General features: G+C 35.8%; 2 protein-coding genes across 2 annotated transcripts; one reads left to right on the top strand and one right to left on the bottom strand.

Annotated features, from left to right (window-relative positions):
• Window positions 1-455: 455 nt before the first annotated feature.
• LOC118070747 (uncharacterized) lies at window positions 456-1,385 on the top strand. Its single transcript, XM_035089532.1, has one exon. The coding sequence runs from the start codon at window positions 456-458 to the stop codon at window positions 1,383-1,385; it is 930 nt and encodes a 309-aa protein (XP_034945423.1).
• Window positions 1,386-6,169: 4,784 nt separating this feature from the next.
• LOC118070745 (uncharacterized) lies at window positions 6,170-7,054 on the bottom strand. The gene has a single exon (XM_035089530.1). The coding sequence runs from the start codon at window positions 7,052-7,054 to the stop codon at window positions 6,170-6,172; it is 885 nt and encodes a 294-aa protein (XP_034945421.1).
• Window positions 7,055-19,470: the final 12,416 nt, after the last annotated feature.

The following is a 19,470-nucleotide window of genomic DNA, read 5'->3' as shown; positions in this document are numbered from 1 at the left end:
ACTTTCCTATTCACACGACTAAATACGATTATGATGATTCTAAAAGGTTGTTAGTAATTATATTTCGAGCCTCGTTCTCGAGATTACATACCATGTAGTTATCTATATACACGCTAGAGGGCACAACTTTAGAGTAAATGCGGCAGCTCGTGAGGCTTTGCCTACTTGCCGCATGGCGGCTCCACCGACCGGTTCAAGGAACCCATCTTGCGGCCAGGCGGCCAAGTTCCAAGCCGGCCATCACATATTCATCCCGCCAGTAACGTAACATGGCGTTTCAGTGACTTTTTACCGCGCTTTCTATTGTAACGTTTTCTAACTAAAAATTATCTTTGTTTGCTATAATTATTAATAAATAACTATTTGTTTATAAATAAATCTTATGTGGTTCGCCCTTTTTCCTTACGGCATCCCCACATAACTGGTGACCCGAACATTCTGATTATTCGATTGACATGGTGATAGATCATTCACCGGTGCGACAGCAACAACGTCAAAACGTACAAGTGGACAGCCCAAATTCTCCAGTCTTACCTAACCGAGAAGCAAACATGACTGAGCAAGCAGGAAACATTGTTTTTAATCAAGAACAAGCTCTTGAAATTTTTCAAACTCGAAAACCAAAAATTGCGCCATTTTGGAAATCAAGTCCAAAGCTATGGTTCGGACAAGTTGAAGCCGCGTTTGGTCTTGCACGTATCACCTCGGATATGACTAAATACCAATACGTCATCACCAACCTCGATCCTGAGACTCTACCATTTATCTCCGACATCATGGAGCGACTTCCAGATCAAGGTAAATACGAAGTCATAAAAGAACGTCTTATTAGTCAGTTCGACGAAACTAATGAGTCTAAATTACGTCGTATTTTGCGAGGAGCTGAATTTGCTGATGACAAACCATCAAACATGCTGCAACGGATGAGAAATCTAGCTGGAACTGAAGTTGGTGATAACATCCTTCGAACACTCTTCCTGGAACAACTTCCTGAGCATGTACGAGGCATCTTAGCTATCAGTGAGGTCGTTGATCTATCAAAACTCGCTCTCCAAGCTGATAAAATCATGGAAGTTTCTCGACCTAGCATCTTGGCGATAGATAACAACGGAAATGCATGTGCATCAACATCCTCAAAGTCAAAAACATCTCCAATGAATACTGAAGATCTGTCAACACAAATTGCAATTTTAACCAAGAATTTTGATGAGTTAAACCGCTACGTAAGACGTGATCGAGCCAGATCCCGAAGTAGATCACGAAATTCACAACAAAGTAACAACAACAATGATGGATTTTGTTTTTATCACAGTAGATTCGGAGAAAAGGCACGTAAATGCCGTCAACCCTGCAACTTCAAGAGTAATTCTCAGCCTTTAAACTAACAGAGCCTTCGGGGATGGTAGCGGGTATCTCTGAAGGTAATCGAACATCCCGTCTACAAGTGCAAGAAAAACAATCTGGTCTTAGATTTCTAGTCGATACAGGTTCTGACATTTCAGTCATGCCAAAGAGTAAAGTAATTATTAAAAGTAAGATTTTTGCACCAGTACCTAAAATCAAACTCTTCGCAGCCAATGGTTCTACCATTAACACCTTTGGTACTAAAACAATGACACTAGATCTTGGATTACGACGATCTTACTTATGGCCATTTACAATCGCTGATGTTACTCACCCTATACTAGGTGCTGACTTTATAAAACATCACGGCCTTCTGGTTGATCTTAAAAATCAACGACTAATTGACGCGCAGACAAAACTTTTTCTACCTGCAAAAATTAGTAGTTCAACACAACCAACAATCTGTTCTGTCATCAAGGAGCATCCGTTCTACGAAGTTTTAAAAGATTATCCTGACGTCACAAAACCAGCTGGTTGTAAACCACCACTTCATGGAGTTCAACATTACATTACGACTCGTGGTCCTCCAGTTAATGAACGTGCTCGTCGTCTAGCTGGCGAAAAACTCAAAGCAGCTAAAGCTGAGTATGAATACATGATGCAGCAAGGCTGGTGTTATCCATCAAACGGTGATTGGTCAAGTCCATTACATCTTGTTGAAAAGAAGACTGGTTCTTGGCGCGCCTGCGGTGATTATCGACGACTAAATCAAATCACTGTTCCTGATCGTTATCCAATACCTCACCTACGCGATTTTACACATCAACTTCAAGATTGTGAAATTTTTACTACTCTGGATCTGGATAGGGCGTATTATCAAATACCTGTCGCACCAGAAGATCGACCTAAAACCGCTGTCATTACACCATTTGGTCTTTTTGAGTTCAAGGTGATGACATTTGGATTGCGTAACGCTGCTCAAACTTTCCAACGCCTTATGGATACAATTCTTCGTGGATTAGATTTTTGTCATATCTATATTGATGACATTCTCATCGCTTCAAAGTCACGAGAAGAACATTTAAAACACATTCGAATAATTCTCGACAAATTACAGCAGCATGGTCTATCGATTAACCTCCACAAGTGTGTTTTTGCACAGCCTGAAGTTATTTATCTAGGTTATGCTATCTCAAAGGATGGAATAAAACCTCCTGCTAATCGAATCGAAGCAATCCTGAAGTATCCCAAGCCTGAGACCATCGCTAGTCTTCGAAGATTTTTAGGTTCCTGGAATTTTTATCGTCTAAACATGCCTAAAGCTTCAGAAGTCCACGCACCTTTAATTGACCTTACAGTTGGTGCTAAGAAAAATGACAAACGACCTGTTTCATGGAATGCTGAGGCAGAAAATGCTTTTGAAGAATGTAAAAAACTCCTAGCAAATGCAGTGCAGCTAGCTTACCCAGTTGATAACGCAAGTTTAACACTTCGTTGTGACGCATCTGACAAATCAGTAGGCGCAGCTCTAGATCAAATTATCAATGGAGTAAGACAACCTCTAGGTTTTTACACAAGCAAACTTACAAAGACTGAACGCAACTATAGCACATATGATCGTGAGCTTCTTGCAGTCTTTAAAGGTATCAAATTCTTCAAACATCTGATCGAAGGTCATGATTTTACAGTGGTTACTGACCATAAACCACTAACATTCGCTTTCAATCAAGATTCTGACAAAGCTTCACCTAGGCAACAACGACAACTACAGTATATTAGTCAGTTTACAACAAAGATCGTTCACGTTCCAGGTAAAGAGAATGTAGTTGCTGACGCGTTATCGAGAATCAATTCTATCGATATGCCGACAATAGTTTCTACAGAAGATATCGCATCTGAGCAAGAAGGAGACGACGAACTCAAACATCTATTAGATTCAAAAACAACTTCACTGAAACTACGACAACTTCAAGTTGACAAATCTGGAAAAGTGATTTATTGTGATATTTCAGGTGACAAAATACGTCCATATATACCAGCTGTTCTACGAAGACAAATTTTTAACAACACACATAACCTATCTCATCCAAGTGGAAAAACGACAAAAAAGCTTATCAGTCAGCATTTTGTTTGGCCTTATATGAACCGTGACATCATTGAATGGGCTCGTACCTGCATGCCGTGTCAAAGAAGCAAAATTCATCGTCATGTTAAAAACATTCCACAACATATTGAAGTTCCTAGTGAACGTTTCAGACACGTCCACATCGATATAGTCACTATGCCACTATGTCAAGGTTATTCATACTGCCTTACCATGATTGATAGATTTACACGTTGGCCAGAAGCTATTCCTTTAAAAGACGTCACAGCAGATACCGTAGTAAATGCTTTCTTTTCTGGATGGGTTAGTCGTTTTGGAGCACCAGAAACAATAACGAGTGATAGAGGCGCTCAATTCGAATCAAGACTCTTTGACGCTCTCACAAAATTGATCGGATGTAGTCGCACTCGAACAACTGCATATCACCCTGCTTCAAACGGTATGATTGAACGATGGCATCGATCTTTAAAATCTGCTTTAATGTGTCATGCTACAAGTGATTGGGTTAGCACTTTTCCAGTTGTTCTCTTAGGACTACGTACTAGTGTTAAAGAAGATATTAAAGCAACTGCAGCTGAGATGTTGTATGGCACAACACTTCGACTTCCTGGAGAATATTTTATCGACGAAGAAGTAGGTCCAGAACCTCAAATTTTTGTAGAAAAATTCAGGGAAATCATGAGAAACGTGCGCTCAGTACCTACTGCACATCACATCAAGACTCGAGTTTTCGCACACAAAACACTTTATACGTGCACTCATGTTTTTGTTAAAGTCGAGAGAGTCAAACGACCACTTGAACCACCCTACGATGGTCCATACGAGGTACTGAACAGAATCTCAGACTACGTTTTCGAAGTAAACATCAATGGTGTTCCTACAACAGTTTCGACACAGAGATTGAAACCAGCTTTTGTTGAAAACGCAGACATAGTCGCTCCAACAGGGCCTACTCCATCTCAGGCACCTTCAACGTCTTCGGCAGCTACTCCAGCATCTGTTCCAGTGTCTCCGGCATCTTCTCCAGTGATCCAGCGTCCAACAGCTCTACGCACCTATTCAGCTAAAAAAAGGGTTCAATTCGTGACAGCTAAAAATATTAACTGTCACTCAAGGGGGGCTACTGCGGCAGCTCGTGAGGCTTTGCCTACTTGCCGCATGGCGGCTCCACCGACCGGTTCAAGGAACCCATCTTGCGGCCAGGCGGCCAAGTTCCAAGCCGGCCATCACATATTCATCCCGCCAGTAACGTAACATGGCGTTTCAGTGACTTTTTACCGCGCTTTCTATTGTAACGTTTTCTAACTAAAAATTATCTTTGTTTGCTATAATTATTAATAAATAACTATTTGTTTATAAATAAATCTTATGTGGTTCGCCCTTTTTCCTTACGGCATCCCCACATAAACAATTTCTTAAGGATCCTTCGCGGTTTCTAGGAACTGCAGTTCTACGGTTAAAAAATTGTTAAAACTCGGTTAAATTTAAGTTAAATTCCAGGTATTTTCTGATAAAAAAATGGTTAAAAACAGGTAAAAAAGCAGTAAAATAACTCGCGTATTTAACTGAATACTCACGATTAAATCTCGGCTAAATCCCGGTTGAATATTGGTTAAATAATAAAAATACATCTCGCGTATTTAACTGCAAAAAAAATTCGTAAAAACAAGTTAAATATCTGTTTAAAAAAAATATATTTTTCAGTAAATAATTGATTTTATATCTACTCTCGCCACTATAATTTGTTTATAACAGCCTGTAATTGTTATCAACAATGAAAAATCATCGATAATTGTTGGATTTGTGTTTTTCCAGCGAAATACGCTCAATACCGACTAGATGAGGTCACTGATGACTCTATATCTACTCTCGTGAATTTTATTTGTTTATAACAGCCTGTAAAATTAAAAAAAGAAAAATCGTCGAATCGACAAATACAGTTAGTATAGAAACATGTACGTGTACTTATTTGAATATATTTTAAAAATCAACCTCATTTTTGAAAAACCCATAACAACTCCTAAAAGATTAATCAATGTAAAAACGTGAATGCACTCCTTAAACGTTTCTACAAAAATAGTCTTCTTTCTTGAGACTTTGCACAGCAACTGAAGAGAAAACATAAAATTTTGATGAATTAAACGCGAAAATGTTCTCCCGATAGAAAATAGTTAATATATAATAGGGAACTGTCAATGGTGATTAGATGAAGAAGAAATCAGCTTGTAAAAATGCAGCAATCAAGTAAATGAAAAAAACTCATATAACTGGAAAAATCTCAAATCCAACGCAAATTGACGTTTTTTAATTATTCATAACAATTGCGGACTGTTATAAACAAATTATAGTGGCGAGTGTAGATATCTCATCAAAAACAGCCCCCTCCTTTTGGTTGTTATGTTCAGTGTCATAAAACGTACTTTTTTTTTTTTTTAAAAAGCAGTTACAATAATAATTCATTCAAATTATTGTTGATTCTTAGATTTAACAACTTAGCGTACAATGATTTTAGAACTTTTTGTCGTTCCATCATTATCATTGTTTATGATTGGCACACATTTTCGTATAGCCCAAAAAGAGGGGGCTGTTTTTGATGAGATTTCACGATTTTTCACTTAGAAATCTTTTCTAAGACTCGATTTCTGATCCTTTAGAACAAATTATATTTTGCAAACATAAAAAGTCGGTTTAAACTCATTTTACACAGTGAGCAACTTTGTTTCAGTAGAGAAGAAGATTTCCCGTTAAATAAACTAGAACACGATGCATAGATCCCATTTTCAATCTATGGGCTTCAATTGCCTTTGTAGAAATTTGTTGGACTAGATTCATGTAGGTTGAAAAAGTATTCGCATGACATTTAGCAGCAATTTGAAGAATATCGCAATCAGCCTCAAACCCAGAAGTTTCTAAATCCAGAATAATGATTAGAATTTCACAATTATCGTCTTCTAAATTTGCATCTTCACACTCGGCTCCATTTTCTGGTACCGCAGATTCCGTCAATAATGAACAATTGCTCTTATATGTAACTCCTTCTTGATTTTTTTTCTTATGCCCTAGCATGGTACGAAGTTTTTTCAGCTGCATTCGACGTTTTTTATACGCATGAGTTCTTATTAATGCACGTCTTTTCAATAAGGCTTTATCTTTGGAAAGAACGTCGCGTGTGTGATGTTTACCTGGTGACAGGGCCATTTTTTGCGTGTATCTTTCCCCAACATTCTCCTGTCCTACCACGCATGCAAAACGATAATCAGCAGATGCAGTTCTGCTATAACATCTTGATTTTGGAGCTTTGCTAGCCATCATAGCATTTAGACTCTCATTGGCATTACTGGATACACCATTACAAAATTTTTGAGCATTCGCTGCTAATTTATCAAATATACTTTTTAGTTCGTTTAATAATATTTGATCTTCAAAACCTCCTAGGATAACCTTATGCACATAGTTTTCCGGATCTGTCTTATAACCACACCAGGTACTACATTTGGAATGATCATTAAAAGCATGATAGGGTATACTTTCAATTGCTTTAGTTAAAGCTAAGCTATTGCCTTTATTTTGTGCTAGAGCGTAAGTGAAACATCGATGGAGATACATGATACGATCCTTGGTTGATTCTTTATGATTTTTTGAATATTATATATATTTTTTTTTACTTCTTCTGATGAATGGTTCGTGTCAGATTGTTTGATAATAGCATGATTTGCTGCAGCTCTGCATGCAGCGATTGTTGAGCTATCATCATCACCAACCAATACTCCAACTTCCATATTCTCAGCTCGAAGCACATCGCTGTCAACTACTAAGTTTTTTAGCTACATACGGATCCATACTTTTCGCTGATTCATAAAAATTTTTCCGGCAATTATCATGGTTTGATGCAGAATCGCGTCGATCACATGTGATACATATCTTATTGCATCTAGAAAAATCTAATACTAGACCCGTTAAACTGCCAATAATAGCTCCAAATCCATTTTTACTGTCGTACTGATGACCTGTGCCTCGAGTACTTCATCCCATGTCGTATGAAACAATGATTCTCACGACATCATCTCACGACATGGTTTCATTTTCATTTTTCGAACTAGATTCCTCGATTCGTGATGAATCAATCAAAGTTGAAGCTGTCGATGACTCAGTAACTGGTATTACCTCATTTAAAACTCGTTGATGAATAATAAAATTCCGTTGGCCTAAGTAAAATTAGAAATATTGACTATTAGAATAGGAAATGAATACAATCACATTGAATGCTGTAAAAATTTCTTTATTTTAATTTTAATAAATCACTATACAATTGGTGTAATGCATAGAACAAGATAGAGGATAGAAATTGAAAAGAGTATGCATTTTGTAAATAAATAAACATTGATTAAGTCTCATTGGACTAAATTGAATACAAAAAATGGTTTCTGCTTCATATTAAATAATCTATGTACAATTAATTTTATAATCACTAATATTCTCATCCCTATCTGACTATTACAGATTTATTGAAATTAAAATAAAATAATGGAAGTAAGTGACGTATTTACAATTGAGTTCGTAAAGCTTCAGATTGCTCTATAGTTTTCTCTTTTTCCAATTTTGCGGCTTTTTGGCAACTTTTTTTAGCAACATCTTCTGCTGCTAAACCCACTTCATTTTCATACTTTTTGTATGTTCTAAAATCGAAATACGGTATGTTCATACATATAAATAATTTTTGAAGATGAGTCCAATCTAATCCACCGTGTAATGCACCTGCAAGCAATTCAAATTAAGATCAGAAATAAATTAGCTGAATAGTGTGTATATATTGATTGAAAAAAAAAAAAATTTACCAATTACTATTTTTTAATTGACGTGATGACGAAGAGACCGCCTGTCTACTGAAGATTTTTGTTTATCAGTTGAAACTTCATTGATCAGCAGACATTTATGACATCTAACCATCAAAATTGACGCGAGTCCTATTCTTCTTTCAGATTCTACATACTCTAAAGATAATGCATCTTTGCATGAAATGCACCATAATTGTTGACCTAGAAATTTTAAGTCAACAATACGACGTCCATCGAGTATTTCTTTTTTCTCCGCGACACTTTTACTGATCACTGGTTCTTCAAAATCGTCACTTGCTCCACACGCGTCAATTTTACGTTTTTCTGCAGACACTTTTTTTCTTTTCAGTCCTAGTTCTCGTTGTTGCAATCTTTGTAGATACACTTTATGGCTAACAATTTTACCATTCTACCGGTAAACTGAGGATTTTGACATTGCAAACAATTATCAATGAGCATGCTGTAAACTCCAAGACAATAACCTCAAACGATATTCGTTAAATTAAAAATTCATACACTTTTGACTCCGATTGTATCTACAAATCTTCCTTAAGTTCCTCTTTCTATACTTACCTATCTCTAGACTGTACTATATTTGAAATGAATTATTTTCTTCGGTTTTTTTTGAAAAAAAATTTAGTACGTTCAATGACACAATAAACATAACAACTCAAAACTTGGCGTGGCTGTTAAGATTTTATAGAAGCATGAAATTGTGAAAATATTAAAAATATTTAAGCCAATTGATAAATAACAGTCACGCCAAGTTTTTAGTTCAATTTCTAAAAGAAGAAGAAGTATGGAGTAATTTTTACTTCTTACGGAGTAGTATAGACTCCAAATTTTAACTAATTTTATTAAGGTTAATGTGGAAGGCAAAGGAATAGTTGAATAAGGCGTTCAATAAAATTTAGAGTACACACGTGACATTAACAAGTGGAATATATTGATAAATAGAAAATAAAAAGTACAGTTACTAAATAGAACGATAGCTGACCCACAGCTTTCTTGTTTACAGACCGACTATATTTTTCAGACTAATTTATTAAAAAACTCTTGAATTACTCTAAGGACGAGCTTATTACTCATACATTGATACAGAGTATTAATGAGCTTCGCCCCTCTCCAAATTACTTTACATTTGAATTTGACAGTTACTTGGAGTATGAAAACTCGAATATCAATAAATTTTAATATTAAAAATGATTTAAATAATTAAAAAATTATTTTTATTTGATGATATTTATGTTAAATACCAATTTTACGTGTACACAGTAAAAAGATTGCGAGAAACGCTGATATAAAACCTAAGTAAAGAATATTTTTTTATTAGGGAGATTCGAACCTATGACCGCTTAACGTACGCAACTAAACCGACGCTTTAGCCTGCTCGGCTATCCGAAACAGTTGAATATGTCTTAAATTTTTATGTTTATATAACAATAACAAAGTTAGGCTGCCAGGTGGTGAAGTAAAAATTACTTCATCAGGAAGTAAAATATACTCCTTGATGGAGTATATTTTACTAGATTAAGAAGTAGAATATTTGACGAAAGAAAAGGAATCGTCGATAGTTTAAAAATTACTTCTAGTAGGAGTAAATAATACTACTCGAGGAGGTAAAATCTACCAAATTCAAAGTAAAAAATACTAAAAATGATTAACTATGATTTAGGAGTATTGTTTACTAATATGTGGAGTAGTATTTATTATTCAAGTAGTAAATCTTACTAGAAACGAAGTACGAAATACTAAATTCTACTTTCTCCGTAGAGTAAAGAGTACTCCTTCATTTTTCTGTGGATACAGCTCAATCTACAAAGAACGTAAAATTCATTTATCAAGTTTGTTCTGAAAATATCAATCCTCCGAGAACAGATATCGTTTGATATCTGTAAAAAAACGGCGCCACGTCACTTTTGTTTGAAAATCCGATATTTTCAAATTGTTCTACATGCAAAAAATGTTTGAAATCATAAAATTGCGCCAAGTTTGACTTATCATAATCGCAAAACCATAAAATTGTTTGATAAAAAAATCGCGTAAGTGTGCATAAGAAATTGTAGATCGAATGTTTGATCAAAATATTAATAAACATTTGATAGCATTAATCTTATTCGGAATTTTCCTTCGAGTGTTTGAAGTATCCTACTAAAACTGCTATCATCGGATGAAAGTAAAACTTTGCGCCACGTACACGCCTCAAATGACTCTGCAAATAATCAAATTCTCATTTTTGAATGATTATTTAAAAAAATGTTGAAACACCATAAAAGTTTGAAATCAAATGGAGTGCGATGCCTATAAAATCAAGTCTTTTTTTCTTTACTTTCGATGAATTGTGTGAGAAAATACTTTTTCGAATTTTCTTGAAATAATTTAAAAAGTAATTTTGTAGATGAAAATTTACGATAAATTTTTTTTTGCGATTAACTTTTACTTAATCTGGAAAAGTAGCTAGTTAAAAAAAATGTCATAAGACGTGGCCCAATTTTTGTAATGTTCTCTATCGATAGAAAATTTTCGGATATAATTTTTAAAAATTGGGCCACGTTCTTCTTCGGTTATAATATTTTCATAAGTCTCATTCAACTCTCTAATTGGAGACAATGGTGAATGCGGTGGACTCTAAGGATTGAAGTGAGTAAAATTTGGTGAGTATAATTTAATCCTTTCTTTTTCATCTAGGTTAGATGGATCAGGAATAGGATGATCAACGGATGTACCAGGTAAGTTAACTATTATAGATTTCGGTAATTGCTTTTACTTTTTCGGGATCTGTTCTTATCTCATTTTCATTGATAGCATGACCAAGGTAAGTAATTTGTTTTTGTAAGAATTTACATTTATCTTCATTTATCCTTAGTTTTGCGTTTCTGAGTCTTTTAAAGACTTCTTTAAGGTTGTTTGATTACGACTAATAGTAGAGTATAGGGAAAACCTATATTGAAATTTAATGTAAAGATAAATGACAATATTTGATATTAAATAAAACTTTACAATTAATTGACTAAATACAAAATTATGAAACTTTTGATCGTTTTGTTTACAAGAAATCTGAATTTATTGGTGCCATTGGATTTAGTGTTTAACCTAACTTTTAACTGAACTGTATACATTTATCATTGCTAAACTAAACGGTGTAATTCATTGATAAAGCGAACTTGATTTCTTTGAATTATTACCTATCACTTTTGAAATTATTATAGATTAATCTTCAAATTCGCTTAATGATCGAACAACTTTAAACATTTCAATGGGTCTAGATAAAGTTTTGCGTACAATGATAATGTCATCTAGATAGACAAAAACGTTCGGTTCTAATTCGGGACCAAGAATATTATCTAGAGTTCTTTGAAAGGTAGATGATGTGAAATGTAATTCAAATGGCATTACTTTAAATTGATAAAGACTATGACCAGGAACTGCGAAAGCAGTGATAGGTTTACTAGATTCAACTAGTGGAATTTGCCAATAACCATTTTTTAAATCTAAAGTTAAAAAATATTTTGCATCTCTTAATTTATCAAGAGTTGCATTTGCATGCGGAAGAAAATAAACATCTCTTTTGGGAACTTTATTGACTTTTCTAAAGTCAATACAAAACTGGTATTGTTTATTCTTCTTTTTTACTAATACTATAGGGGACACTAGGGGCTTGATGATGGCTCGATAACTTCTTCCTTTAGCATTTTATCAACAGAAGAGTCGATAATTGATTGCATTGCAGGATTACGAGGCGTATAACGAGTCTTAATTGGTTTAACACCTTCTTTAATTTCAATGATATGTTGTACCTCACTGGTTGGCCCTTTTATTAAACGGAATTTTTCAATTTCTTCTTTTATAACAGCTTTAGTGGTTTCTTCATTATCGGTATTACTCAGCATATTAATCATGATTCTGGATTGATTGGAAATTGAAAAATTAATTTGATAATTGATTTTTCCTAGATTATCAACTCCAAGAACAATTTTATCAGCCACATCAGGCACGATTGCAAACGGTAAAATATATGGTTTATTGTTTATTTCCAAAGCTACTTCAGTAGCTCCAGTAATTGAAACATCTCGTCCATCGGCAACTTGTACTGCCGGGATACTGACTGGTGAATTTCTTTGTTTAAAAAAATTAGCTGGAGAAATATATCTTTGATTAGGTTGATTCTTATAACCTTTAACAGGTATTTCTCTAGTTAATTGACTTGATTGTGGATTATTATTATTGTTTTTAATTTCTGGAGAATCCGGAGATTTTTGACATTCACAATTTCGAGTAAGAGTTTTTTTTCCACAATGAGAACAGAAAATCTTTTGTTTGTTTTGGCATTCGGAACGAAAATGTCAATTTTCTTCACATTGCCAACAATCTTTACTTGGATTGTACGTTTGATTAATGGTTTGTATGTCATGTAACTTATTCTTTTAATTATAAGAGTTAGTTTCATATGCCGTTTCCGGCATTACCGACTGTTGTACGAAAGGTGGTTTAAAATTCTTTTCAGTAAGGACTAATCGTTCATATTCATCAACCCATTTTAAAAGATTATAAACCGTAAGTATGTCTGAACAACGTATATAATGTTTATATTCTGGTTTAAGATTCATTGAAATTCTTTCTATAGCGCTAAGTTTACTCATTTTACCATACCGACAAATAAGAGTTTGTATAGCTATGACATTATCTTTAGTCGATTCTGTTTAAAAAGTGACATAGGGTATTTTCTCAGAGGAGGTTAAAATGAAAATAATGAAAAGGAATATATTAATGACACTTTTTTCGAAAAAACCACAATTTGATTGGTATTAAATACGTTCAATACTCTTATTTTTTTTCTTCAATTTTTCACGTTCCTGAGCAACTACAATTCTACGTTTTTTGGTAATTGATAATTTTGCCTTTTCTGCACGTCTTAATCGTTTCTTATCAGATTGCTCTGCATGCAAAGAAGTACATTGCCCCGGTGACAATCCCAAATTTTTCCGAACTTCAGTGAGATAGGATGCACCATTATTTTTTGTGCATACTGCACTAGCAAGACGATAACTCGTGATTTGCTTTGGCTGTAACAAATATTTTTTGGTGCTTTATGCGCCATTATAGTATTGAAAGACTCGTGAGCTCGACTAGATGCGGCAATTGAGAACTTATATGCATTAGTAGCATACTTAGCAAATAAAGTAGACAGTTTATCATACAATAAATGATCTGAAAGAACAATTTTTTTTTTCAGATCCATTTTTGCGATTACACCACAAACCAAAATTTTCATGATTATTAAAAAAATGATCAGGAATGCTGCGTAATGTACTAGCTAAATTTTTATTATCACCATTGTTTTGAGTGAGCGCATATCCAAAACATTTTTTTAAATGACTAATTGTTTCTTTTTTCATCTCCCTATGATTACTTAATTTATATGAGTCTTTACTGGAATTCTTCTTTAAATGATTTCGATCAGAAAGCTTAAAAATTATTTTAGGCTTCCCTCGATGTACAGCCGCAATTGTACAACTGTCCTCATCACCAACTAGCACTCGTGCAGCAAGATTGGCTTCTTTAAGAATCTTACTGTTATTTATTAAAGCTGCTCCAGTATCTGCCTCCATCGCTTTTGCACTTCCCGTGAAGTTCTTTCAGCAATCATGATCTTCTTTTTTCCTACCCTTATCACAATATCTACATTCCCTAATTCTATCAGCATAATCGAGAATTTTCCCGCTTAAAAATTCAATAATCGTTCCATATCTGTTAAGACTATCATAACTTCTTCCGTTTCCTCGCTTGCTTCACCCCATATCATAAGAGACAATAATGTTTACTATTTCTCCCACAGCTGAATCGAACTTCGTATTATTATTCTCATCATATTCATTTACTGAGATTAAGTTTTTACGATGGGGGTAAATCTCTTCTACAATTTCTTCATACTGTTTATATAATTTTGGTGAAATAGTGGGTACATTTAGACAAGCCAGTATTTTCTTCAATCCACTGCAACCATAACCAGCATGTATAGCACCTATAATTAAATATTTTATATTAGCATTTTAATTCTGAAAAATAGAGAGATATTTGTTTACTAGAATAACCATGAAATTCAAATAATTTTTACTTTTATGTAAATATTTGTAAAGAATACATATTTTTTAAACTTACCAAAAACTACACCTTTATTGATGTCAGAATGCTTAGATTTATTATTTTTCGTGACATGAACCCTTCGTGTTGGAACTCTTGTTATTGTAAGACACTTCATACATTTCACTTTTGAAATCGAGTTTAACCCAAAACGCTCTTCATCGACTACATCATTAAGGCAAAGTGTTTCGTGACACTTACAAAATTTTAAATTTTTGCCTAATACTTTCAATTCTACCAAGCGAGTGCTTTTACATAGGTTAGATTCCTCAGGTTCAATATTATTTGTTGGAACATTTTAGCTTCTTTTCTCTTATGTAGAGCTTTTGCAATTTTTATTCTTTTATCGAGCACTTTTTTTAAAATAAATCTTCCTTTATAACGAATACGATCTCCCATGATTATTTATTAAGTTAAATAATAGAATAATTTGGTTTACTGGGTATAGAAACTCTGAGCAATTCCGGACGGTATAAGGTAATACAAGGCGAGTAGGAAAATAAACTTATGCGACGTTGTCAAATTTTTAGACAGAATGATAATTCGTAGTATGTGTGTATTTGTATAGAGAATAAAGTAGTTGATAGGTCCAATCACATTAAAAAAACATAACCTACAGTCTTAATACCACAAATATGTCTAGCATGGAGTTTGAGCTTAACCGTTTTGACTGAATTGTAGTAAGCTGTTCGAGACCATGATAAAAGATCGCCTTTAGTGGTGGGTAGAATATTATAGATTCATATCAGATAGCGAATTAAGATTTTGTAAAGGGTAGCCTTGTATTGATAACTCGAGATAAGCTAGCTGGTGTTGGTTGCTCAAAACAGGTGTTAGAGTTCATCAAGTTTATTATGCACAACCGGGAAGTCTCCACGGAGATCCTTGGGGAACGAACCATAATTGTAAATAAGGGTGTGCCGCAAGGCGAGATCCTCACTCCCCTTCTTTACATCATATATGTTGTTATTATCAATCTTCCTAAGAGCGTGACAGTTTTGCAGTTTCCTGAAGATGTGGCTGTTTACTGCCAGTATAAATCTCTACAAAGGTCAACAAACTTAATCACTAAATCAATCAGAACAATTGGAGAAAACCTAACTAATATAGGATAAGAATTATGTCCCTAAGAAAACAAAACAAGTCGAAATCAATAGAAAGGAAATTACTCCAGGTTCTAAAGAAATTAAAATAGATGACTATACCATAAAATTATGTGAAGAAACTCAATGGCTTGGAATATATTTAGATTATAAGCTAACTTTCAGTACACACACAAATCAAGTTCAAAGTAAATGTCTTAAAGCACTCAATGTAATATATTTCTTAAGGGGCACATGGTGGAGTTATGGTCCCGAAACCTTAGTTATTTTCTGTGGAAACTTTGTTCGGTCTATAATAGATTATGTGAGTTTTGTATATTACTCTATGACGAAGCTTCTAACAGAAAGTTGCAAAACATACAGTAAAAATTTGTCAGAGTGGCTCTTGAATATCGCGTTACCATTCTTTTAACTATTTTTTTAGGAGAATCCGAGCTACCTACGATACGCCACCATGCAGAATACCTTGGCAATGACTATCTAGTTAAAAATCTCACCAACACATATATGCGAATCAATAAAACAACTAACCGAGCCTCAGAAAAATTAAAGAAAGTAGATGAGAAAAAGTGTAGACTTTCCCATCACTGTATTAAAAATGCGGTCTAATACAAAGAAACACTGCTCGCTAAGAATCCCTATGATATCTGTAATCTAGCATACAGAGTCATAATAGCTGAGTGGCTAATTCGAATGGAAGTTGTTTTTCAGAGCCAGTCCAAAGACACTAGCTTAGGACTGGCTCTGAAAAACAGTTCCAAGCCTAATGTTACAATCCAGTTGAAATGAAGAGATTTGCTTTCTTGAGGAAGTTGCAAATTATATGGATGACTCTGCTGTTGGGAGCCTTCAGTAGATTAGCAAGGTTTTTATAGGATGTAGGTGCAACTTTTTTGAGGGCTGAGATAAACGTAGAGCGAAGAGGATCGAATAGAAGGCAGGACCATAAGACATGTTCCAAGTCTTGATACACGTGGCTACATTTACAAGACAGCACGTCCACAATCCTTATCCGTTAAAGACTAGAGTTCAAGTTGTAATGATTGCTACGAATCCGATTGATGGTAGCAATTTCCTTTCTTTCTAGATGATGATGATAAAACAAAGGTTTCGCAGTATTGGTGTAGAAGGACCCAAAGTAATCTGCTCCCTTATGAGCAGACTGAGTTTTTAAGAATCTCTCTGTTTTCTCGTGAGTTCTGTTTTTTAAGTTGACATAAAAATCCGTATACGGTAAAAGCAGATCTAGATAAACACCCGAGGATCTTGCTTGATTAGCTAAAGCATCAGCCACTTCGTTACCTTGAATTCCAGAGTGGCCGGGGATCCAGCAAAGGACTTCTGCTTCTAAATCAACTAGTCGTTTATAGGCTTGGAGGATGTAGTAAGGAAAAGGAGAACGCTGGTTAGGGTTGATATTGCGTAATGCTTCTAACGTACTTTTGGAGTCCGAAAGAATAAGGACTTTCTGGTGGCCGAGGCGTAGCGCAGTGTGGAGAGCCTGGAGGATTGCGGACGCCTCCGCGGTAAAAATTAAAGCATACGAGGACATTCTAAATTTTAGTCTGATCTCAAGAAGTCTAGTGGGAAGAGGTAGCACGTAGGAGCCAGATCATCAAAAACTCTGCTTTTGTAATAGCGATTCGATAGCTAAGTGATTAGTAAGAGGAGCAGCTCTGAGGAAGTAGCTACATGCGAGTTCGTAGACCCGGAATTTAATAGGCGGTTCCTTAGCTTCGGCTAATAAGATGTTCGTTGGTGTAGAAGTTCTGTAACCAAGCGCCAGTCTGATAGCTTGGTATTGTACCCTCTCCAACTTGGAGAAGCATGTTTGGTTACCGATAGAGATCACATGAGAACTGTATTCCCACTGGCTTCTTATGAGTGACCTATAAATGTTTAATAGAACTGAGGAGTCAGCACGTCGAACTTTTTAATACTTCAACTTTCTGTCAAATCAGACCCAAGGGAGTAAATGGACCTATCGTCCTGCAGAATTTTAACCAACCCTCCCGTTTATATTTTTTTAAAGTACGCCGAGTCAACGCCTCTTGCTTTTGGGGACGTTTGTAGTTACACCAGGAAAAAGGATTTTCTGAAAGATCTTTGGGCTTCACAAAGTAGGTTCACCGCCTATGTACAATGCTCGTTCCACCAAGGAGCTGGAGGAGAGCGACGAGTCTTAGTCCCAGGAACCGAACCATGACCTCTACGGGATCTCTTGAACGAGGATGCTATTGCCGACTTGATTGATTCCACCATATTTCTATATAACAGGAGACCACGGGAATCGACTTCACAGAGGTCGAGCTTGGACTCGACCTTCTTAATCGCATTTTTGAATCTATCCCAGTCTATCAGAGGAAAATTGATTTTATGACTAAACATTTTAAAATCCCTAGGTACTACTCCCAGGGAAGCGGAAATGGGGAAATGATCACTCCCTAAAGAGTCCTCCATGACTCCCCACGAAGCCATAGTAGCAAGGTTAGCAGTAACCAAAGAGATATCTATCATAGATAGATTCTAAGACGGCCTGATCCTTCTTGTAGGCGAACCATTATTCAGCACAACCATGTCGTGGTCCATGACTAATTCAAAAAACATCTCTCCATCCCTACAAAAGTCAGGTGAACCCTAACAGGGGTGTCTCGCATTTTAGTCACCCCCCAAGAAAACCATGGGGTAGCGGGAGATGGAGCTGAAGAGAGACTTCCAAATCGATTCGTCAAATAGTATTTCGGAAATCTTGTATGTTGATACAACCAGGAGATCACCTGTATCCAGAGGGATCCTAACGGCAACTGTCTCGAGCTGATCTGGAAAAGTAACAAAATTTAGTAACGGCTCAAAAAGACGAATCTTTTTCATGGCTATAGGCACACCACCACTTGATTTACCCTCTCTGTCATTTCGAACAATATTGAACCCCGGAAGACGAAAGCTGAAGTCAACGTTAAGCCAGGTCTTCGAAAGGAGAATGATATCGTCGTCAGAACAAACTAAAATAAGATCTTCTCGCTTATCCCTATACTCCGACACTTGCATTGGAGAATTTTCAAGTCAAAATCGAATGGGGCGAACGCGATTACGGAAGCGTGTCAGACAACAAGATCAATTGTTTGACACAGAAACTAAGAATGTCGCAAGTATGGAGAAGATTATCAAGGTGAGCCTTAGAGCCAGGTGAGTTCAACAACGATAGGGACAGGGGGTTGGGGAGAGATAGGAGTTGATACGGAGGAGACAGGGGTATAGGACTCGAAGGAAGGACTAAGAAAGGGAATTCAGTGTAACTCAGATTGGAAGGAGGAGGAAGGTAATTATGAACTGTAGTAGGAGTCATTTTACTCGCTTCAGCGTAAGAGATATTCAAATATACGGCTCTCTCATGGATGGCTTCGAGTCTGAGGAGCTTAGGACAGGTGGTGTCCAACGACTGGTGAGGTCCACCACAGCTCACTCATTGGGGTGAAGATCTCCAAGGCAGAGTAAACATTTATTTTTTTCGCACACTCGAATCCAAAGTGACCAGGAGTCAAGTATCTGTTACACCTCTTAACTTGTGCCACAAAAGGCCTCACACGATAAGATACGTCCCAGATGGAAACAGCCGGCGAGAGATGCTGACCATGAAACCAAATCCTGATCGTTTCAGAAGGAACAAGCGTCTTGGTTCTTTTATCTCTCCGTTTGCTTCGAAGAAATTTAACAACCTTAATTGAAGAAAGTAGTCCTATCTTAATGTCATCATCAGAAGCATCAACCTCTACTCCAGAAATAACTCCCTCCCTGAAAATTTTAAAACCAGGTATAGAAGCCTCCAGATTTTTTTCTTTGAATCTATTGTGGTTGACAAGCAAGTTCGCTGCCTCTCTATCATTCAAAAAAATACAATAGACGTTACATTGTTGTTTCGCTTCTCTTGCTTTTAAGGTTGAGA

The sequence above is a fragment of the Chelonus insularis genome, unplaced genomic scaffold (genome assembly GCF_013357705.1).
Source record: "Chelonus insularis isolate UGA/USDA-ARS -01 unplaced genomic scaffold, ASM1335770v1 contig_67_pilon, whole genome shotgun sequence".
NCBI lineage: Eukaryota > Metazoa > Arthropoda > Insecta > Hymenoptera > Braconidae > Chelonus > Chelonus insularis.
Note: the sequence above shows the minus strand (reverse complement) of the source record. Positions and strands in the feature narration are given on the sequence as shown.

Coding starts and splice junctions, on each gene's coding strand:
- LOC118070745 (XM_035089530.1), bottom strand. CDS start 7,054: ATGTATCTCCATCGATGTTTCACTTACGCTCTAGCACAAAATAAAGGC.
- LOC118070747 (XM_035089532.1), top strand. CDS start 456: ATGGTGATAGATCATTCACCGGTGCGACAGCAACAACGTCAAAACGTA.